The sequence below is a fragment of the Puntigrus tetrazona genome, chromosome 18 (assembly GCF_018831695.1).
Source record: "Puntigrus tetrazona isolate hp1 chromosome 18, ASM1883169v1, whole genome shotgun sequence".
NCBI lineage: Eukaryota > Metazoa > Chordata > Actinopteri > Cypriniformes > Cyprinidae > Puntigrus > Puntigrus tetrazona.
In genome coordinates this window covers 24,263,006-24,287,051 of record NC_056716.1, presented here as the reverse complement: position 1 = coordinate 24,287,051, position 24,046 = coordinate 24,263,006, and the positions used below count along the sequence as shown (strand labels likewise).

At 35.9% G+C, this 24,046-nt stretch overlaps 2 protein-coding genes across 2 annotated transcripts in view; one reads left to right on the top strand and one right to left on the bottom strand.

Annotated features, from left to right (window-relative positions):
* Nucleotides 1-276: 276 nt before the first annotated feature.
* On the bottom strand, nt 277-9,770 carry cry1b (cryptochrome circadian regulator 1b). The gene is made up of 13 exons (XM_043264087.1): nt 9,021-9,770; nt 5,165-5,273; nt 4,889-5,031; nt 3,973-4,157; nt 3,808-3,896; nt 2,969-3,109; nt 2,536-2,847; nt 2,300-2,451; nt 1,992-2,194; nt 1,747-1,845; nt 1,469-1,561; nt 1,317-1,358; nt 277-1,213 (listed from the first exon to the last, which is right to left on the bottom strand). Exons 1-13 carry the CDS (start codon nt 9,176-9,178, stop codon nt 1,128-1,130), a joined length of 1,812 nt encoding a protein of 603 aa, XP_043120022.1. The 5' UTR covers nt 9,179-9,770; the 3' UTR covers nt 277-1,127.
* Nucleotides 9,771-12,576: 2,806 nt separating this feature from the next.
* Nucleotides 12,577-24,046, top strand: part of btbd11b (BTB (POZ) domain containing 11b) — a 59,018-nt gene continuing 47,548 nt past the window's right edge. Inside the window, 1 exon segment of the mRNA XM_043264095.1 lies at nt 12,577-13,917. Coding sequence (XP_043120030.1) covers nt 13,053-13,917 — 865 coding nt within the window. The 5' untranslated portion in view covers nt 12,577-13,052.

Genomic DNA, 24,046 nt, shown 5'->3' with positions numbered 1-24,046 from the left:
AATATACTGAGCCCTAAATTGTCCTAATTCATGAGAATTCACAGAAGTAAACTAGACCAGTAATGTTTTGTAGCCATTTGGAAGAAATTGACCCTTTGCAATCACAGGGGAAAAAACTGTGTATGTGTGTGTGTGTGTGTGTGTGTGTGTGTATATATATATATATATATATATATATATATATATATATATATATATATATATATATATATATATATATATATATATATATATATAAAATACTGAATAATAGACATGCTTTGAATAATCTCATAATCACTGCAACAGGTCTATCATGTTTTAATGGTGATTTACAACATTCAAAAAAGGTATTGTCTCTCATATAAAAAATATAACAGCAAGTCTGTAAATAAGAAAAACAAAAGTTATGTACAATGGTTTGTAGACTAAATTACTTACAGTATATGCTTATTTACATAGTAGGCTTTGTTTCTCTGTAAATGCTTCTAAACAAATCCACTTGTGCTAAAGAGCCACAGGCTTCAATGATAGTTACTCCATTACAAAAGGCAAACTTAATATACATACTTTTGCTCTGGACTTTAGACATTTTAATGGGTCTATTTATGAATTGGAATTGAACATTTAGATTTGAAAGAATTTACGATTCTCAATTAATGGCCAGTAGTATGCTCTCTGTTATCGCTAATAAGATTATGCATTTCCAAATAAATCCTTCTTATTACATAGCAGTTATTTCCAAAAAAACCAACATTGCACAAATGGACATCAAATGGGATGCCAGACATACACACACTTTCCGAGACAAACTGATGACTGACTTTCAGATTGCACGAATACTACAAAACATTTTCCTCCACAATATATCAATATACAGCTTTCAAAAATGTAGACATCTTAAATGCTGTAACTACATCATCATGCCAAACAGCTTAGTTTACGGTTTCCTGGGCCACCATGTTTGACCTCAATGCTACCTCAAACTCTACAAGCAGAATAACATCAAGGCAAAGCATAAAGGGAAAAGCTAAGCATGGAGGAGTAGATATGGCATGTGGAGATGTTGTCTTGCGTGGTACAGTTCAGGACGGGTCCAAGCACTAGTCGTGAGAAGGGGTGCATGTAAATGCTTGCTTCCGAGACGGCTAGTTACTTTCATGCCTCTGAATCTTCGATGCACCTTCTGATGCTCTGTCGTCATTATGTCGTTTCAAAGTTTTTGTCCCTCTCCCTGAACACAAAAAACAGGATGTCGGGTTATATGTTTATATTATATAAAACTGCTTTGTGGTTCTATATCTTGAGTCTTCTAAATCGGTTTGGATAGAACTTACCTCTCTGTGACTGTTTGTGAGCTTGTCCACTACCCGAGTAACCTAGGTTAGAAAGAGAAACATCCTATTTAAGCAGCCTAAGGCCCGTTTCATACTTCAGATGTCAGCAGCATTTATTATATTTCTAAACCCATGCCGCTGTCAACACACACCTGCTTGTGGCTGCACAGTATTTCCAGACTGCTGATCATATGACACTGGAAATGGTGAGAACTCTGGCTGAGAAGTTGCTGGTGATGGGTTCACTGGAAAATAGAGGGAAAAATATTTCAACACCGGTATAAATGAAAAGAACCAAGCTGCCAATACTCATGATGATGATATACTGTAACTAAATTTGCGTCAATTAGATGTTTCACAAAAACAGGGTTCAAAACAATAGTTTATTATGAGCGTTTTAAGATGTATGACAGGATGCTTGTTGGTGTACCTGTAATATGAGTGCTCTCCTGTGTGTTGTCTCCTAAAGGACCTGCTCCGTTAACATCTCCATTGTTGGTTGTGTTGGATGGAACAGTTGCAAGGAGCCCTGAAAAGCATCATTAGAAAACCCATTAAACCTAAGACCGTACGGCTAAACACCAGCATTTAATTAAACAAATCAATCAATAACAGAAATAAAGTTAAACTAGATTTTTAAGTGCTGGGGCTTTGAAAAAGCTTTGTATTTCTCACCGAGGCCCCGGTAGCAGGAAAGCTGCTGGTAAATCTGCTTCATTCGCTCGATGTTTATCCTGCTGGCCTCAATGTGATTAATCATGGGTTTAGGGTAGTGCACTCCGATTATGCACTTTGAGATCTTCTGAACACTTTCTGGGGCATTCCAAGGGTCATAGATGAATTTGGCAGGAAAGCCCCTCAATATGGGCAAATAGCGTCTGTAATAATAATAAAAAAATTAGATTGGTCTCAATACTGAAACAAACAGTTCAATTTTACTACTCCAAATATTAGTGAATGTAAGCAAGGGTCAAGAGTGGCACCTTATGTAGTCTCCATTAGGGTCAGTACGTCGACCAAAGCCCACCGGACAGTAACAGTGAAAGAACTGCTGGAAGAATGAGCTGCATGAAAGCCACATCCAGCTACCAGCATTGACACTCCAGTCTGCATCCAGCAACAACTCCTCAAACACCTTAAACAAACCAAACAAACAATGTCAATATGTATCCTAACGCAACCACTACAAATCTTTTACTTAAATTCAATAACGCAATACCTTCATGCCCTCTTCCCAGCTGATCCACAGGTCTCCACGAGTGAGGAAGCAAGCGACAGCATGCCTGGCCAGATGGTGGATCCAACCCTCCTGCCTCAGCTGGGTCATTATGGCATCGATCCACGGGAAGCCAGTCCGGCCCTCTGCCCACTTCGCCAGAGCTTCGGGGTTCCTGTCCCACGGGATCTGCACGCAGATGGGATTGTACTCCATTTTGTCGAAGTGTGGGTTGGTAGTGGCAGCCGTGTAGAAGAACTCGCGCCAGAGCAGCTGACCGTAAAGGGATAATGGTGGGACGCTGTTTTTCTTAACCTGTGATTGAAAAGACAAGGGAAAAAAAAAAGGATGAGAGTAACGTTTTATTTTATGATCGGTTATCACAATGATAAAAAGTACCTTAAAGGTCAGGGTAGGACAGGGCTGTTCTCTTTACCTTTCTGTAGAGGTCTGTGAGTTTGAAATAGAAAAGTCTGCAGGAGAGGCAGCCAAACCGGAGGTAAGGGCTCAGGCCTGTGGGGCTGGCCAGCAGGGAATTAGCATTCATTCTGGGACGTTCGAAATTAGCCACCCAAGCCTGAAAAAAGGCCAAATTTTTTGTGTTGTTGAAAGCAGTCTCTTATGCTCACCAAGGCTGCATTTATTCAATGAAAAGTACAATAGAAAGTAATATTCTTTCACTTTAAAACAACCGTTTTCTATTATAAATTTTAAAATGTTATTTATTTTTGTGATGGCAATGGAGAATTTTTAACAGACATTACGCCAGTCTTCAATGTCATAGGATCCTTTAGAAGTCATTCTAATATGTTAAAAACATTTATGTTATAATATTAAAAACATTTATGGTGCTCAATATATTTTTGTGGAAACCATGCCATTTATTGTCTTTGTTAAAGTTAAACAGAATGGCATTTACTTTAAATGGACATTTATTTGTAACATAATAAATATCTTAGTCAATTTAATCCACAAACTTAAATGCATAAACTATATTTAACGCATATAGTTTTTGTTCATATAATTTTTTATGGTCATTTTAGTTGAAGTTTTGTCATCTTTATTAGTTTTATTACTCGTTATTTTATTTTAAGTTTATTTAAATTAATCAGAATAAAGCAAGCAAAAATGAGGAATGTTGTTTTGGAAGGCTGAAATAAAAATTGTTACATTTATTGAACCTGCTTAGTACGCAATGATTGTTATCCTAAATATGGTGTAATACACTGAAAAAAGGAAAATTCTAAAACAGTTTTGTAATAAATGGATGTGTACCTTCCTCTCCAGGTGTCTCTCTAGTCGAGTCAGAGCTTCAGTCTCTCCACCAGGCCACACAGCTGAGGACAGCCCATCGGTTTCAAAACCTGAAGACACAAATCCTCATTCAAAATCTGATTTACAACAGACGCACGCATACGTACACAAAGAGAGGCGTCTCACCAAGCTCTTCAAGAGAGGGTACACCAAACTTGTCATCGTGGTCATCGGTGACCGGTGTGGCGCATCTGCCCATGACTTCAGCTGTGATGGTCTCCGGTGATATTTCCACAGCATCCATTCTACTGATGAGCGTCTGAAATCGTTTATAGGTGAGAGGAGACTGTCCTCCATTTAACTCTATGATCCTAGAGAGAGAACACATAATTAAGTTTTATACATATACATATACATACATATATATATATATATACACACACAATATTATGACATTTTAGGGTCATTACGATACAAAAGATGTTAATCCATAAATCATAAAAATCTAAATTTAATATTCTTGCAATTTTATTAATAACAATTGAAGCACTTTTTATATATTATATGCTATTAGAATTTGTCATATGATACAATCTATAATAATGTTATAATGTTTTCATATTTTTATTAAGTAAAATGAAAAATTAAAAACTTCCTATATCCTAAATCCTATAAATATTTTTAGAATTTTAGAACTTTAGTTTCATTACTTTGTACTAAACTATACATATAACATTAAATTACCATATTTAAGTACAAAAAGGAAAAAAACCCTGAATTGTGCTATATAATGAATTCAATTCTAATGATATTAATAACATTATAAAATGTATTCATACATTTCCTTTTTTTCTATTTTAGGTTTAATTTAGTAAATCGCGCATTTTCTGAGTATTTTATATGAACTCTTTCAAATGCCATTTCTTTTTGATTCATATGACAGAGTAAACAAAAACTATCTGCGTGATATTAGTTTCTGTCTGCATAACCCTGTCAGTGGAGAGTTAACTATCAGGCATGATGGGCAACAGCTTCCCACCGGACTGATGGCAGCGACGTGGGAGTCATATGGGCATATGGCAGTGATTACAGATACACTCACTTGTCCAGATCATAGAGTGTGTGGGAGATCCTGACGAAGACTTCCACCCCTGCCTCAGTGGCCAGCTTTTTTATGGCGGCATCACGATCCTTCCCGAAGGGCTCGGAGTCATACTCATATGACAGCCGGGTGATTTTCCACTCCTAGGGAGGAAAAAAGAAAGAAAGAAAAAGAGAGATGGAGAGTCAAATAAGGGGCAGACGCAGAACGGCATGTACTGACAGAGAGAGTGTACACAAAACTGTTGAACAGGCTCTAGGCGGTCTGTTTCCTGACCTTGAAAAGTCTTGGAAAGACATCCGTGGGTTGTCCCCTGATGACGAAGAGGCGAGAGTTAAGTTTGCGAAGGCTGGCGTCCAAGTCCTCGAGACACTGCAGCAAAAACCTGTAAAGTAATTCATCAAACTTTAATAGGTGATAAGCAAGCGAAATGATAGTTAAGATGGACACAGTTGTTATTTTTAATCTCTTGCTGGAACGGGAGAGAGATTTGTGACTTGTCCAGCAGAGGGCGCTAACAGACAATTGGTATGGAAAAACACACTGGTTATTTTCTGCATCACACGTGCTGTGTTCAGAATGGAATGGTATACTAGTTTACTGACAGTGTACTGCCTACTATTTCTTGAAAAGCAAAGTGGAAAACTCAGATATTATGCTATTATACATATATACACACACACACACACACACACATAAAGATGCTGTACAATTCAATGGCTAATAGCAACTCCCAACATTCATAATATTATTTTTGTGAAAAATGAAACTCACACTGGTCTGTATCCTCATTGCCCAACAAGATTCTACGGCCTAAACCCAAGCTGGAAAACACTTAATATTTTTTAAGAACGGCCATAGAATTGGCATGACCTCATTACCTTATTGTGTTGCATGGGGATAAAAGTGGCAATCAGTAGTTAAGGGAAAAAAATTGTGCTTCTGCATGGAAATAATCAGCATTTTTCTGGCATATCAAATTCAGTTTCTGAGCTGACCTTCACTGTAAAGAAAGCAGCACAGTACAAACAAATACAACTTCAGGTTGAGCTGGACTGTACAAATAGGCTGTGCATGTGTATGCAAAATCAAACATTACTAAAACATCAGAATCAGCTCAATCAAAGAAAAGTACTGCAGGTCAATTCAGGGGACAAATTATACATGTGGCCTCTCAAAAGAAGCCTTGGCGTGGATTGTAGGGATGTTAATTTTTCATGTTGCGATTCATTGGTAATGCTTTTATACCTTATTATCGCGATACTAAAATGTATTTACAAAGTGTTGTCATTAATAAAATATAACTGGTTTAATACCTTTTTTCTTATAACAAAAATATATAAACATTTAAATAAAATAAAGCAATGCACAAAAAAAATTATAAAATAAAACATTTTATATAGATTAAAGTGCAAAAGAATTAAAAGACCAACAGGCATCACATTACAGTTAGACGTCATTGGTTAACCTTAGTTAATGCATTACTGTTATCAATAAACAAAAGCTGCATTTGCAACAGAAATGATTCATCTTTGTTAAAAAAATTATTTACAACACAGTTTAAAATTACTTTCCAATATTTAATAACACATTAAAAATAATTACCTAAGTTTGATGAATGTTTTGAAGAATTTTTCGCTGGGATTGGGAATTTACTAAATGTTAAATAACGAATCCCTCATGTAAAGTGACAAAATAATAAAGAGCCTATTTGGACTAAATTAAAAAAGATCTGGCTCTGTGAATGAATGCCACTGCAAATACAAAAATCTGAATGAATATTTAAATCATTTCAATTAGAAAGCAGCGCAGCTGCTAAAACATTAAGATACTTAAAAATTTAACAGTTCTTAAAATGCATTACATTTTTTAATCATTTAAAATTATTTTTGGATATTACGAAGTGCCCACGATAGCAATACTGTGCACGTTCATTGACACGATATAATCGCATGACTCAATACCGGCACATGTCTGGTGGGTTGTAATTTTGGTTACAGTTTAGCAACCATAAAGAGAAACGGTGGCATACCGTAGGCGAGAGGCTGCTTGAAGGAGGTGGAAAAGTAGGTCAGCGCTGAAAGGGGAATGAGGTAATAGCAACTACTAACACACTGACCTCCTTCCTCACGTCCTGCACCGGGGGCCGAGCTGTGCATTATATCACAACTCTGCTATGAGGGGGACTATTCAAGCATAACTCAAAGATATCCCACCGCTATAGTAGTAGACTCTTATAAAGATACATCCACACAGCACTAACAGTAGGCCAGAAGAATCACAGTTAGCATTTACTGAAAGGCTACTAATAGCCACAAAGTAAAATTTCAATTGAAAAAATCATGCATATAAATAAACAAACTAGCTTCTTTCTTACAATAAACAAACTTTCTCATTACACTGCATGGCAGAGTTTACAGGCACTCTCCTATATACTGAGCTATTCATAATCAAACAATGAAACAAGATAGGTGGGTTATTCCCTGTCAAATAAGGCAAATCTTTCCGAGCTCAATTTTTTTGCGAGCTTCAATTGTTTTTTTTCTGAAGAAAAGATAAACGCGTATAGTGATGAAAGGCACATCGCTAAATGTCACGGATGAATATTTACTGTGTAATGCACTATTTTGTAGAGGGGGCGCAAAATGGCCATTTTCAGCTAAGATTTAAAGCCAAATTAAGGGGGTTAAAAACAGCTTTGGAAAGACAGCAGCATCATAATGTTATATTTACTCAGCACTGTTGACTTCAGCAATCGTTGTTACGTTGTGCGCCAATGACGACCATTCAGATTTAGGGAAATGACACTTTCGGTTTTTCCTTCAAAGTTTGCATGCCTGAACCTGAAGAAGTATTTGTATTTTTGTAATCAAAAAGTATGCATTTTTAATGCGGTTCGTTGGTTCGGTTCCTGAGATTCTGGAATTTCAATATGGCCTCCAATAAGAAGTAAATCGTTGAACTGCGCAGCTTTTTAGTAGTCAACCCCAACGTGGGCCAGTTTGCAAAAATATGATAGTCTTCTTTTGCCGAGAGATCCCAAATGTGAAACTGAACTTGATATTTTTCTGATGAAAGATAGACATGTATAGTGATGAAAGCTAGAATATTAAATATCACTGTGTGACAATGGTGACCATTCAGGGAAAAGTAGGGAAACAACTCTTTCAAATGCAAACTTTGGATTTATATGTCTGTAACTTAAGAAGTTTTAAAGATTTTTACATGCCCTTCTAGACATTGTATCTCACCATTCAGATGCAGATCTTCACTCAATTCAGCTTTTAAAATCTTTCTCTCAAGTCACTACACACACACACACACACACACGTGTCTGTTAATTAAACAAAATAGATATTATCGACTAGTCACTATGTATGCGTTTAGAGAGAGACAGAGAGTCTAATATTTAATCAATAAAACTAGTATACATGAGAATAAATACTAGTACGTTACGAAAGACTAATTACTAGTATTGCGGAAAAAAGGTACTAACAACAAGTATACATACTAGTATGAGCAGTTATTATCTAAACCACAGACCGATAGTTATTTACTACTAGCAACTATTTCTAAATTAATAGCGTCTAATTCAATACATTATTAACATTTAAATTGTGACCCTGGAACACAAAACCAATTACAAGTATAATTTTTATTCATTTATTTATTTCCCCCCACATCATCTGAAAGCTGAATAAAAAAATCTTTGCTGTTAAAATAATAATTTATGTATGCTTTGTATGCAACTATTTGAAAACCAGGGCACAAAAATATATAAATACTCTTTTAAATGTGTTCACATAAAGTTCTTCATTTACAATTATATAAATGGTAGGACATTTACAAAATATCTTCATGGAACATGAGCTTTACTTGATATCCTAATGATTTTTGGCATATAAGAAAAATTGGTGATTTTGTGGCCACTAGTTTACCGGTTGACGTGAAATACATCAGTTACTATACTGGATTACTTAAAATGACAAATTAGCACAAGTGGCAAGCAACTTGAAAGTCGTCCCTATAGTGAAAGTGGAAATATACTAGTTACACAAGCAGTGCCAAAGGATCTGATGTCTGCTCCTCTCGGTTCTTTGCACACACGTGTTCAAACCCTGAAGAAACTCACCTCCATCTGCTGATTCCCACGTTGGACGATCCTGCAAACCAGGGGTCCAGTATGTAAACGCATCTCAGAGTATCGGCTCTTATTATAGAGTCCCGCAGAGATGGGTTATCGTGGAGCCTTAAGCCCTTCCTGAACCAGTGGATCGTATTGACCACCATTACTCCTAATGTACCGCGGTCCCTTCCGAGATCACGAATGCTCCCGAAACAAAAACTTGGAAAACCCGGACTTCTCGATTGAGGTGTAAAGTCTGATCTGGTCACGTCTTCTTCAACCCTGCTCGAGAAAAACTTTTGTCATGTTGAAGCTGTATCTCCGCGCTCGTGCCTGCTGAACCGCAAAGCTAAAATTCATATAGCTGCTCCACACGCCCCGTGATTGACGCGATGCGCGTGCATTAGCGAGTTTACAGAGCCTTCAGACCGAAGCACGCACCACGGAGCGTAAAACTGGCGGACTGATATTAAAACAAGCACGAGAAAACCCCAACAATGAAAACACGCGAACGTCAACGTGGACTCGCGAAGACAGAAAGAAAAAAAAAACAACAGCAGCCGTTTAACTTCTTCCTGAAACGTTAAATATTTGCATTTTCAGGTTAAATCCACACGCAAGCACGCGTTCTCTGTCCGTGCGACGGCACAAGCGTCGATTAGCGGTGGATATTCACACAATTGTTATCCTTTAGTTGAATGTCAATTTTAATTCACCCCGTGAACCGTCAGCCATTAGGCGACTCCGCCTACTCGCTGACGCAAACTGGCACCCAAGCAGCCGATTGGTTAGATCCTCAAGGCAGACGTAATAGACCATCACGTTTTTGCGGCGTGCTCGTGCGGACCCGCGCTTTTTTAGCACCGATAACATCACGTATGAGGTGGATATTGCCAAGTCAATGGCATATTCTTGATTATTTTAGACCATGCAGCGTAAAAGTCACTTAAAATAATAGCGCATTTAGATAAATGCGAAGAAAAAGCTTTTCCATGCCATGTTGCTGCTCGACTCTGATTGGACAGGGCGCGAGTACCCGGATAGGCACATGAACAGGCGCACAAGGGAACAGATGAGTTTTGTTATGGTAAATATTTGTGCACCAGTGGTAGAATGTGACTTAACCTGCATAAGATATTACGGCCACGGTTTTCTTTAACTTTATGAAACTAGTAGCAATCTAATAATAAATTATGTAATTGTTATATAATACATAATGAGCTGCTATATATGACTGGTCTGGGGATAGTTTGTCACGAGGGCTTTATCGCAGTACATTTTGAGTTAAAAGTCCAATAACACATCTGTTTTCTCTATCAATAATTTTGCCTGTTGGTTTTAAACATCTTGTGTAAACCATTCCAGAGTAAGACTATTATTTTATACTGATATGGGGAAACAAATAAAACCTCACTGGCATACATTGAGGTTAAAAGCAGGATGTGTTGTCGAGGTTGTCGATACATTTTTTTAATCAAATGTATGCCTGTGTGTGTGTATATATATATATATATATATATATATATATATATATATATATATATATATATATATATATATATATATATTATTATTATTTTTTCATTATTATTTATTATTTTTATTTTATTATTATAATTTCAATATTTCTGCAATTAAAGCATGTTATTATAAAAGGTCGACACTGTACATTATTCATAGTATCTTTTTTCATGAAATCAAACAAATGCAAAGGTGTTGACATTCAAAATACCCAAATTAGGTTCATGTGCAGGACAAAAAAAATTCAAAAATAATAGAAAAAGAAAACATTATGTACGCAACACTGAAATTACAACTCTAAAAATATATTGACCAAACATCAGGTCTTTTAATCCTAGGCAATGAAAACACCTTGATTTATCAATGTAGCATAATAGTACTATCCAATAATAAAATACATATGTATTTTCACATTTTAGTCTGATATAACTTTTCTTCACATCAGTATTGATGTTCATTTGAAATACATTTGGTGCAAATCTTTGGGGACAATAAAGAGTCTAATTAAAAAAGTCATTATAATGATCAGTATGTTGACAAAACGTTGCAAATCACAAAGAGAACTACTACATTGATCCAAGGCATAATTGCTTTATTGATTAGGTCTCTGCGTTCCTTCAGATGGAGAGAACATTAACATACAACAAAGTGAATTAGGTCATTTATCCTTTAAAGTTCAAGCCTCCTTCCTACTGGATTACTGCTGATTTAAAATCAGGGATGGCCATTTTAGTTGTCAGTCATGGAAATTAGTCTGAACAGATCTAAATGTCAACCAACCTGATATAACCTGTCTTTTATCCTTTATGAAGTTATTGACAGATTTCAGGTGTATGCAGGTCATCTGTAATGTAGCTGACTGATGTCTGAGGTCAGATTTTTTGTCGTTTGAGTGACTAAAACATGATTGTTTTGGTTGAACACTAGATGGCAGTCTACCACGACAAAATACTAAATTCAAGAGTTTATTAATCCGATACTTGTTAATAGAATAATTATAAGATACGAATTCATTATCAGATTAAAAATAGAATTGTAATGAAACTCAGAGGTTCAGGGCGTTTCATTAAGTTTCATTTCATTTTTCTTTGCAGAAATAACTTTCAAACTGTTATATCGCTTATGGTTTTTGTTGGAGTGCTGTCCAAAGAGGTCAGTGTTGAGTAAAATATTGTCCCCTCTTTATTTAAGTAGATTTAAAAACACTTAAGTAATAAAGTGCATTTCAGCCCTAAAAGCATTTTGTTTTACTTTCCTCTTTTACAGTCAATGATTTATGCTATTGCAGTTTTTAAGTATGTAAATAAAATGTCTTGATACAGAGTTTTATTTATACTGTTATTTAGTATTTTTACTGTGTAATCTACTCACTGCATTAGTCCTGGCTATTAGAAAAATAGGAAGTGTATCTTGACTCACTTTTATCCTTCGTTTTACGTTAAAAACATGTGACCTTTTTCAGACTGGGAGTGAAGTTCACAAGAAGCACAGCTCCATTCAAGATGACTGATATATTATGCATACTCTTCATTATTAATGAACAGGAATCTCGTTACTCTGAGCCCCATCTGAAAGGGAGAATGGGGAAGAGGACAGGTGTTCATTTGATCCCTTGCTTTTTGTCCTCAAACATGCTGCCCTGCTTGGTCTACTGGATCGGAGCTGTTTCATGCATGCTGACTACTAGTTGTATAAGGTTTATCTTTTTGTTTTGGCCACTTAAGACCACTAGATCTAAAGCTCTGCTTTCACTCCAGAGACCAATTGCAGTTTATTTACTGATGGAATTCTTAGAAAATCGGATGCAGTCTGATCAAAGCAGTTTATTACTAGTTGAAAGATTATATTTTGAAGTAAAATCCCCAAAACATCTATCTATCTATCTATCTATCTATCTATCTATCTATCTATCTATCTATCTATCTATCTATCTATCTATCTATCTATCTATCTATCTGTCTGTCTATCTATCTGTCAGTCTATCTGTCTATCCATCTATCCATCTATCTATCCATCTATCATGACCTTTAATGATCATAAGAAATTATGTAGTTAGACATTGTTTTCATTATAATGACTTAATATTTCATATAGTCTAAAGCTGGAGTCAGCATGGGACTTTAATTTTCTCTCGATCTAAGATTTCTACTTGACCTTTTTAGAGGGGATCTCCAGATAAACGGAAGCACACAGAACCATCATGCAGCACTGTGCGAATTCAAAACCAACTGTACGCAGCAATGGTCCCGTCAGCGCATTGGACGCAGTACTGTATGTGGCTCCTCCTCCAACTGATGCTTCTCAGCCTTCAAACACACTGGTGCGTGCCATAACAACACCACCGTTCCTTCAAAGTTGGGGGCGCATTTTCAACAGTGAACGCAACAATTTGGGAACTCGCCTGCGCTTTTTCAGTAACACTGTGGACAGGAGAATAAAGCAGCCGACCAGTGGCGTTTGTTTGCAAAGAAACGTTTCCCGTTGCTTTCAGCCTTGTGGACAATATGAAGTGCAGTTATGGCAAAAAGGGGTAAATCCGTGGTGAGGACCCTGGAGGATTTGACGCTGGATTCGGGTTACGGTGGAGCCGCGGACTCCTTCAGGTCATCCAGCTTGTCTCTGTGCTGCTCCGAGGCGCACATCTCCTATGCGCATGGAGGACACTGCTGGCATCTGACCGACTCCATGCGCAGTCGACACAACAGCCTAGACACCGTCAACACCGTCCTGGCTGAAGACGGCGAGACCCTGGAGTGTTCCGGACACTGTGCGAAACTTCCCGAGCTTGAGGATGTGCCCTGGAGCCTCGGGGAGGTGGAGAACGCGCTCAACAAGGAGGAAGAGTTGAGGTTCGGGACCGTGTCCGCGGACCTGCTGGCGCGTCTCTCCACGCTCGTAAGCCGCGCGCTGGTGAGGATCGCCAGGGAAGCGCAGCGGCTGAGTTTGCGCTACGGCAAATGCACCAAATACGAAGTCCAAAGTGCCATCAAGATGATCCTATCGTGGACCATCTCGGTCAACTGCATCGCCGCGGCGCTCAGCGCGCTGTCCATGTACAACATGAGCACCGAGGATAAATTCAGCCGGGGGAAATCGGAGAGATGCGGCTTGGTCTTCTCCGTGGGCAAGTTCTTCAGGTGGATGGTGGACAGCAGGATCGCGGCGCGCATCCACGAGCACGCGGCCATATACCTGACCGCCTGTATGGAGAGCCTCTTCCGCGAGGTCTTCACCCGGGTGTTGAACAGCTCGGTGGTGGAGAAGGATAACGGCATCCCCAAATTCACACTGGAATCCTTTGAGCAGGCTCTGAGCAATGATTCGGAGTTGTACGGCCTCCTTTTGCCCTATCAGCACCTCACATGTGGGAAAAATGCCAATGGTAAGTTCAGCACTTGAAAAGCAGTTCAACAGGCTATCAAAAAAAAAAAAGAATTTCTTTTTTTATTATTTTTATTCAGAAAGTGAACGCTTAAAGCTTGTTTATGTTTTTATGCCTCAGGTTCGGGTCAGATTTTGATTATGGTAACTGTGGGAGAAACGTAACCAGCTATAATGTTTACACAGTGACATTAACTTTTAGGCCCATTGCCCAGAAACTGACATCATCTGTGTATATATTATTACACAGCCTCAATGACTGCGTTTACGTGCTCAATAATATTACAGCATTAATCAGAATTTGGTCGTATATTCTGGTTACGTAAGCATCAGGAAAGTGCATTAACCTGATTGCCATTATCAATAATCAGGTTAAAGATAGTTGCGAAATGTTAGTCTACTGAAGATGATGCGCGTGTAAAATGACTATTGGCTCCATTTACTTGCGCAAAAAATTAAAATGCTGATATTCTCTTGTGTTTTGTTGTTAAAGACATCAATGAGTTTCTGTTACGGATGCCAGAATATAAATACAATCGCAAAATAATGTGCATGTAAACACAGTCATTATGATGTTTGGCCCAAACACTTCAGAAATGTGAGATAACTCAATTTATCAGGGATGTGATTTGATTTATGTGTTCATGGATGTATTTATAGATGTGTATTTGGCTGTGTGTGATGCGCACTGTGTGTAATGCAAGTGTGTGTTAGAGAGCGGTTCATTTTTAATACCGAGCTCAGCTGCATTTTCCATGGGTAATTAGCTCACAGTACCATCTTGTTCTTTTTAATGTATCATTTGTACAGTTATGGTACTTATGAATGTGTCATCCAGAATGTTTCCAGGCTGTAGTTTATGTACAGGATGACATAATCCAAATGACAGACCCTGGAGCAAAGGGACTATTCAATGTATAACTTCCAATAATGCTTGTGCAACAATGTGGACTTGACAGTATTGCATGGCTAAATAGAGTGATGATGTCATTGATTTAATACAGCTGCCTGACAGAGGGGCTTTTCTATAATAGTCTAAATAGTGTCCATTTTAACAATATATATGGACTGGTGCCACTTACAATCATATATTATTATTATTCTGTTATTTTATTCTGTATATACTATGAATATATAACAAATGTATAGGATATGTAAACTTAAAATTATGTGGCACACATTTCATTCAGTCATGACATTAATGTTCAATCTTAATATCTTAATATCACATTTATTAGATTAGAGCTGGGCATTAGTTTGTGCAAACAGGCAGCAGTTGATATTTTCTGTATATATTATCCTACTTTTTGTTTGTTAAAGCAAAAAAAAAAAAAAAGACAACATGAACACTTTTAAGCTGAAACAACAAAATAACACTTTTTCTTTACATAATATGTGTGTATACTTTGTATATTTATTATGTATATATAAATACAAACACATGTATGTGTGTATGTATATATATATATTTATATATATAAATATATATATATATAATATATTATATATATATATATATATTTTATATATTAAATGTATATATATATATATATATATATATATATATATATATATATATATATATATATATATATATATATATATAGATAGATAGATAGATAGATATAATAGACACAAATCAAAGGAATCTCAGAATAGTTTTAGCGTATAATAGACAGTTTTCAGTATCCCATTACTGAGTTTTCTCACCTCTGTCAGAATGCCTCATTTTACATAGATTAAGAGGTGAGCGTTTCAACAAACCAATTACATGAAGATTACATCTCCTCCATAGTAAGGTACATTTCTCCCTCAAGGGTGGTATCAAGATGGGCTGCCAGATAATAGCCCACCCTTTGTTCTTCTCTGGAGAACTGTTTTAATTGCACTAGGGGTTCTTTTTGAGAAACGGAAAGCCTTCTTTCGCTGTAAATTGTGTTAGAGTTATAGTAAGTGTACATTTTAGACATGCAACCGTTACACAACCTCTTAATTTTCCTTGAATGTGTATAACTGCATTAAATGCATTCCATAATGCAATCGGCAAGCTTTCTCCAGTGGTGTATAGATGTGGAGGCAGCTGGTTCAGCCTCAGAGGTGGCCTGCTCTGAGTTACCAGGTCTGCTGTGTGCCTTGTGTGTTCAGTGCCAGGCACTGAGGGGTGTTTAAGGGTATGTTTCTGTGTGTGTGTGTGTGTGTGTTAAGCGAGGCAATGTTAGGGAGTCCAAGCATGACACAGCTCTAGTTGTACCAGGCTGCCCCGGTACACAGCAGGTTCTTTACTGTCTGGTGCTTTGGGTGTCAGGCATTTGTTCTGCAGCGGGTTTGCTGGAGGCATTAGAACAATTAAGAGTAATGTTGGAGGATGAGGTAACTGGGGAGTCTTGGTTTCACAGATTATTGTTTTAATACTTCAAATCCTTATCTGTTTTTATATATCAGGAATCACTGAAGAATGGGAGAGCAACACATTTATTGTCAGAATTCTAGAAGCTATCAATCGTTCTGATCTTAATTATTCAATTCAATTTGTCACACTCGAAATCCATCGAGTCTTGGCTTTGAATCGATCTCACAGACAAATTAGCTCTTGTCTTAGAAGAATGCAGGCAGTTTTTTTTTCCAGGTTCTTCTGAAGGCTCTTGGCCGTCACATTCTCTGCCCACAGACTTTCTGAAAATATAGATGATAACATCACTAGGAAATTTGCATTCTGCTGTGCAGGAATCCAGCAGGATAGACAATATAGATAAAAATCAAAGGTAACAATACAGACACACCTCCTAGAGAGAGATGCCTGCCTAACCTGCCTAACAGTTTTACTCAAAGCAAGAGGACGCTTAATGTAAGAGATTAGCACAAACCTGTACATTTCATTATTGCACAATGCTAATTTAAAGATGTCAAAATAGGGTTGGGTTGGTATGACGAACATTTCCTGACATGACTAATATTATGTCACAGTTTACATGTCAAAATAGATATTTTTAATGTGGAGAATAGGGCCAGTACATTATGATTATATGTTTTTTCTAAATTGTTAAAATTCAAAGTAGATGTAATGACAGTGATAATTGCTGATGATAAATAATGAAATAACAAAAACCCTACTATTTTATTCAATTATGCCAATTGATTATATTTATGATTACATTTATACAGTATGTGTGTATATATATATATATATATATATATATATATATATATATATATATATATATATATATATACACACACACACACAGACATTATATATACACATTTTATATTATATATATATATATATATATATATATATATATATATATATATATATATATATATATATGATCATAATTAAGCCTAGTTAATATAAGTAAGCATAAGTGGATAATACAATTTTAATAACAACAACAATAATAAGAAACCTTAGAACATTTATATATTAGTTAATGATGCCATTTGATATTTTTCTTTTCTCTTTTTTTAATTTTTTTTTTTACATACAGGCTATATAATGACAATACGTTTTGTTATATTAATAATGTATATATAGATAACATTGTGATCATGTTTAAGTCAATTTATCAGCAGACATAGGAGAAAATATTATTTATATAATACTTCATATTATATAATATTATATAATACTTAATATTATATAAAAACTAATTAATAATAATACTAACAATATTACTACTACTACTACTAATAATAATTGTGACCATTTTACTAGATAGTTTCAGAACTGGATCTTATTCTGTCCTGCCATTGTGATATTTTATATATGTATATTACAATAGATACATTAGAGCGTTAACGGTAAAGGCACTGATCTCCTGTAGGCATGAGATGTAGTATGCATGAGAGTGAAGCCCAATCGCACAGATGGCTCTCAGCGTGACCGATGTGGCAGGTCCTGAGAGAGGGAACACTTCTCTATTCATCAAAATTTACTGAACTATGAAACATAATGAGCTGAGCATTACACACTGTGTTTCTCACTCGAGCACGAGTATGAGCGGATTCACCCACACACATATGCACGCGCACGAATTCCAGCTCTTGTAAATAAACAGACACACATATGGATGCGTGGCAGGAGCGGGGGCACCCACATTCACACAAACACACACACACACACTCATTGACAACATACTGACAGTATGTATGAGTTTATGGGTCAGTGATGTGACACTCAGTTATATATCTGAATTAAATAATGTATTATTTAAAAAAAGTATTATAATGGAGTATATATAGAACATGGCTTGAACTATCAACTTATATATTTAAATTATATCATGTTATTTATTTATTTAGAAAAATAAATAAAATGCATGCTGACTTGAATGACTCAAATACACATTTTTTATAATGAATATGTTTTCAATTTGTGATATTTTATGAGACAAAAATGTCAAGGTCGTATAACTTTGCCTGAGATCGTAAAAAAGACCTCATTAACAATTTTAAAACACTGAAAAAAAGTACTTAAAGGAATATTTCACCCAAAAATGAAAATTCTGTCATCATTTGCCCACCTTTGAGTAGTACCACATCTGTATGGATGTCTTTGTTTTGAAGAACTTTTGTAACCAGGCTGTTTTGGGTAACCTTTGACTCCCATAGTATTTTTTTCCCTACTATGGAAGTCAGTAGTGACCCAAAACAGCCTGGTTACAAACTTTTTTAAAATATAAATGTTTTTGGTTGAGCTATTCCTTTAATCTGCTCCTTAAATGCATTTACTAGTGACAAAAAGGAAAGAAATTTCAAAGTTGAAGGTCAGGTAATAATAAATATTAATTCACTTATTCGCTTATCCCTTTCATATTTACCTACAGACTAGACAGAGACTGGCAAACACGACATGACAAACATTGCAGGAAAGACCAGATTTTCATCAGTGCTTTGCAGTGTATAGTTCATGATTCACCATTACAACATTCCAAAGGGAGAAAAACGCAGTTGTGGAGAACACTCTTAGCTGCAGACAGTAATGACAAAGATCTGTTTGTGGTACAAAGTAATGAACACATTTCCACAAGCCCAAGGTCAAACAAAGGTCAGACAGCCTCCTTCAGTAGCAATCGATACCACTAAGGGTTTCAGCTTACTAGTTTGTCGCTTTGTTCAATAGTTCCAACAGGCTTCTATTGCTGTATTCCATTTGGTATAATTCTTATCATATATTAAAGAAATGTTCCTGGTACCATTCAAGTTAAGCTCTATTGATTGCATCTGTGTCACACTCTCTATTATCACAGACAACTCATTGACTCGTCCCTTGGGTGAAAAACAAAAACCTTGTTTGCAATTCACTTACAATAGCAGTCTATGGGGCAAGGCATTGGGTTAGAGAGTTCATTTTTTTGTGCTTACATTCTTTAAAACAAAAATGTGTTATTTCATTTGAACAGTTATCTGAAAGTGACCTTTTAGTGGTGCAATGCCTTGTCGCATAAATGTCTCTTTTAACAGCATTACTGAAATGTCACTAATTGGTAACTATATAGTGAAACAATTTTCAGATAAACATTAACAAAGAAGTTACACATTGAATTAAACATAGAATTTTTGAAATAGAAAACTAAAATAATATTATAATTCTGGTAAAATGTACAATATGTACATGTTGAAAAAACTGTAACACTTTTTATGTTTAATTTAATATATGTAATTTTATATTGTTTGTAAGTTTACTGTAAAATGCTGTCAAATTTGTGTTTTTTGTCAGTAAAAACTATGAATTACCATATAATTTATGCCGAATATCAGTAAAGGGATATCCCCAGAGAGCAAATTCTAAAGTAGGTGTATTAACATTATATAACTTTATTATGAGTTGTAAAATATACAAGCTTCAATACTGTAATAACTGAAACATTGTCACTGTATTTTTACAGTGAACAGCACAGCTGCTGTTTTTTTAAATATAATATATTATTTAAATATATATATTACACATGATCACATTCTACATCCCTAATCTTTCCCAATATCCAAACTTAACAGCTACCTTACTAACAATATTAATAAACAGAAAACTTAGATGTTATTGAGGAAAAGTCTTTGTAAATAACGACAATTGGACATTCTGAATCTAAAAGAATATTTTTTCCTATTATAAAGAACCTCGGAAAGGTTCCATGGATGTTAAAGGTTATTAATGAAAGCACTCATGCCAGTAAAGAACATTTACTTGTAAGTGTACCTAATTTAATCCTTTTTGTATTTTACCCAAAAGATGTGCTCTTAATTTTTTTATAAAGAGCTGAATCTTGAATACTCTGTGACATTCAACACCCACAACAAGACAACACATTCAGACAGGCACTGTGGTGGCAGACCTGTACCTACTCACACCTGTTTCACTGGCTCTTCACTACTTATCTAGAAGATGAAATTTCTGCTCACATCTCACAGAGATCTATTCTCTGCTAGTGAATAGATTGGTGATCCTGGAAAAGAGAAAGACATAAAGAATGAAAGAAAGCCACAAAAACAGTGAATGTAGTGGTGCTCAGATGAAGAGGTACTGCAGACAGCCAGCACACAAAAGCCTGATGAAATTCAGGGCTTTTTTAAGTGGAAGGTTTCACATTAAAAAAACACCTTTTTATGTCGAGCTGCCATGGTATGCGTTTCGTCTGTGTGCATGTATGTGAAAGATTTGTGCGTGGAAAGCGCCACATGTGCAAGATCACATTTGTAAACGTGCACAGTGAATCAAAACAACAGAAACCATAGTTCATATTAAGGTGTACAGGGTTCTTTTACTTTGGACTTGGAAAAGCAAAAGTCTGTCATCCTATGTGACCGATTGCTACAGCTTCATCCTGTGCAGTTGGCATATGGTTTATGTTATTTCAAGGTGTGTGTGTGTGTGTGTGTGTGTGTGTGTGTGTGTGTGTGCATGTATTTTTTTTTGCTTTCGTGACATTTTTATTGCAAACACATGCTAGTTTCAGAATAAGACTTATTTAACGTAAAGAGAGGGGCCGTACCATGTATCATCCTGGGTCACATTCTGGAGAGGATGGACACAGATGCGTTCAATTAATGGTGCAAATCGCCACAAGTTATACCGCAGAAAATGAAGTTTAGAAAGAGCCCACTGCTTTTTTTTTTTTCCAGTTACATACACGGTGTGCAATCACTGAAGTTGGCATGTCTTGTACTTGATTCTGTTTTTCATTAATGTTGGTACTTATTACAGTACTACTTTGTTGCTTACTCAAATGGCATTAGGTATAGGTGGAGACATTTATGAAATTTAGCAAAGCTATAAAGTCTTCTGACCCAATTTGGGTTACACACCAACAGTTCAATTTTACATTTATGTATTTAGCAGATGCTTTTATCCGAAGCTTGGAACATTTGTGATGTTTATAATGTGATGTTCATTATTTTAAGTCTAACAGTATAAAATCAAATTTACACCCTATTACCTTTTCCCGGCAACACTTTAAAATAGGTAACACTTGTTAACTATTAACTACGACATTTCTCAGTAAATTCTTAATTTGCTGCTTATTAATAGTTAGTAAGGTAGTTGTTAAGTTTAGGTATAGGGTTGTAGTATATGGTCAGGTAGAATGAAGCATTATTATGTGTAATTAGTAATATGCATGCTAATAAGCAACTAATAGGTGTAACCATAATATAAAGTGCTATTTTCCTACTACACTGGTAGTTTGCACAACTTGATTTTGTTGAGTTCCACGTGTTCCTTGATCAACATTTTCGTTGACCCTGGAACAACATTGTGATCAGCTAATCAGATATGAAGAAGTTGTTTATATTTTTTGTGTGAAGTTTAGGCTTACAATCAGTGCTTGTACAGCAGTGTAATAATTCATCTATGATTAAATGTGATTTTAGGCATTACTCATGGATAAGGTTAGGTTTAGGTGTAGAGATATGATCAAGACAAAATCTTTGGTTTAAAAATGCTGTTCGGGGTCAACAAAATATCTCAGACAAACTATTCGGACTCTGTATGTAGTAGCTTTTAATTGTCTCATTTGCACAAGTTTTATGGAGTTTTTTTCTCTACTTGAAAGTATTCCAGAAAGTCATTTAAACTTGAAACAACTTCTCTGTACTATCTCTTACAGCCTTGTTTTTATTCCTGACAAAAATTAAATATGGCGTCCTGATAAGGTAAGGCAAACCAATGTTTTATTGAAGCCCATTGTTTCAGTGTTGGCTGTTTAGTTGTACTGCTGTATTTCCAATACTTTAGTCTGTTGAAATCGAGGTTGCCTCAGCAATGTAAGAGCTGTGTGTATATTAGTGTATATCGGTCATTCTATTCTTGCATTTTGTGTTTATCCCTTGGTGTGTGTGAATCTTAGCCATGGGGAAAGTTTTGTGGCTGAGTCATTAGAATATTCATATTTTATGCCTCAGCCGTGGAATCCTGGCTGGCCTGGTGTCGGTGATTAAGATGATGGATGACAGAGGGTGTGATTTATGCAAACAATGAATTGAATTATGACTATAAAAATACTGCAGCAGAGTGTTTGAGATCTTTTTGAGACATTTGGATTAGTGTAATTTTATTGTGGGATTTTTGAACGTGACTGATAGTAAGGACTTATATAAACTATATATATATATATATATATATATATATATATATATATATATAAGGACTTTTTTTTCTAAATGATTAAGGGTAAATTGGTCGATCTTGCTGAAAGTTAAAAATAAATCTCTACATTATCATATATATGTATGGGGTTTGTATGGGTTTTTTTTCCACATTGTTTTGAAGGAAGGATATTTGGAAAAATAATCAATACTGACAGTAATGAAAAACAAAATTTGTTCAGTTAAAAAAGTTAAATAGGATTCTTCACCAAAAAACCCCCAAAAACCTCAACATACTTGTACATTGATATTAATATAAAATGTTATTTGTGCACCGAATCAGCATGATTTCTGAAGATTCTTGTTACAATGAAGACTAATGTAATGGCTGAAGTCAAATTCAGTTTTCCCACACAGAAATAAATAGCTTTTTAAAAATGCATTCAGATAGAAAAATTTTTATTTTAATAACATTTCAAAATATAGACTGGTTTACATAAGACACTCTAAAAACATGACAAAATGTATATATGTGGTCTGTTTTTATGGTGTATTGTTGTGTATTTGTTCTATCACAGAAAAGAATTGCTTAACTGTGTCACGACCCATCCTGTCATCTGTCTGTGGTGACTCACTCTGCTCTCTTTCTGTTTTCCTCAGAGGTTTCCCCTTTTAGGACTTTCCTCTCATAGTTTGTTAGGAAATCTTTAAGGAAGTGCCTCTTAGCCGTTACAAACATTTAAGAGAACTTTGGGTAATTTACTGGTTTCAGGTGACCTGCCTTTGATGCAATTAGAGGAAGCGCTTCACAAGCAGATGGCTCTAAATCACGTTGTGACCATTAATCACATGCACATGGGCATCCTGCCTGAAGGCTAATGCTAATGCTGATTTACAGTTAACCAGTTGTTTGAAAGTATGACTGATGGTTTTCATTTCTTCAGTTATGTAATATTTAATAGAAGCTCAGCTTTAGGTACCTCACTCTCTGAATTCAATTTACAGCGCCGGCTTTGAGGAAGAAACCTAACAAGGGGCGCACACAAAATAAAATTACTGCACGCCCAGGCATGTTAGCCAGCATGCTACATAGCGCTGCATTAGTTAATAAGCAGCATCAAAGATGCACAAGCTCGTAAAATCAGACTGGCTTGCTGTGTTTTTAGCTTTTAGACTGTCTGTGAGGCCACTGCATAGCAATTAATTACTGTTTACACATACCCTTAGGTGTACCATAGCAAAATGAAGTGCTGTGAATCACGTTGACTAAGCTAACTCACTGCTCTTCTGAGATTAGCCCTTATCTCCAAATCAAAATACAGCCCTGATGTGGTTATAGCTGCAGTTTTTCAGAAAGGTACCATCTGAGTCTCAGGTTTCTCACTCTATCCTTGCCATCTAAAGCTATAAATAGGTTTCTACTCTAGTATATCCAGAAAAAAACTGCCATTTTCTGTTAGTCTTCAGAAAGTATGCTCCCAACTGTGTCTTGCGCATTTCCCTTAGGAAGTAGGTTGTAGCGTCTGCAGCACATAAGAAAGAAGCAATAT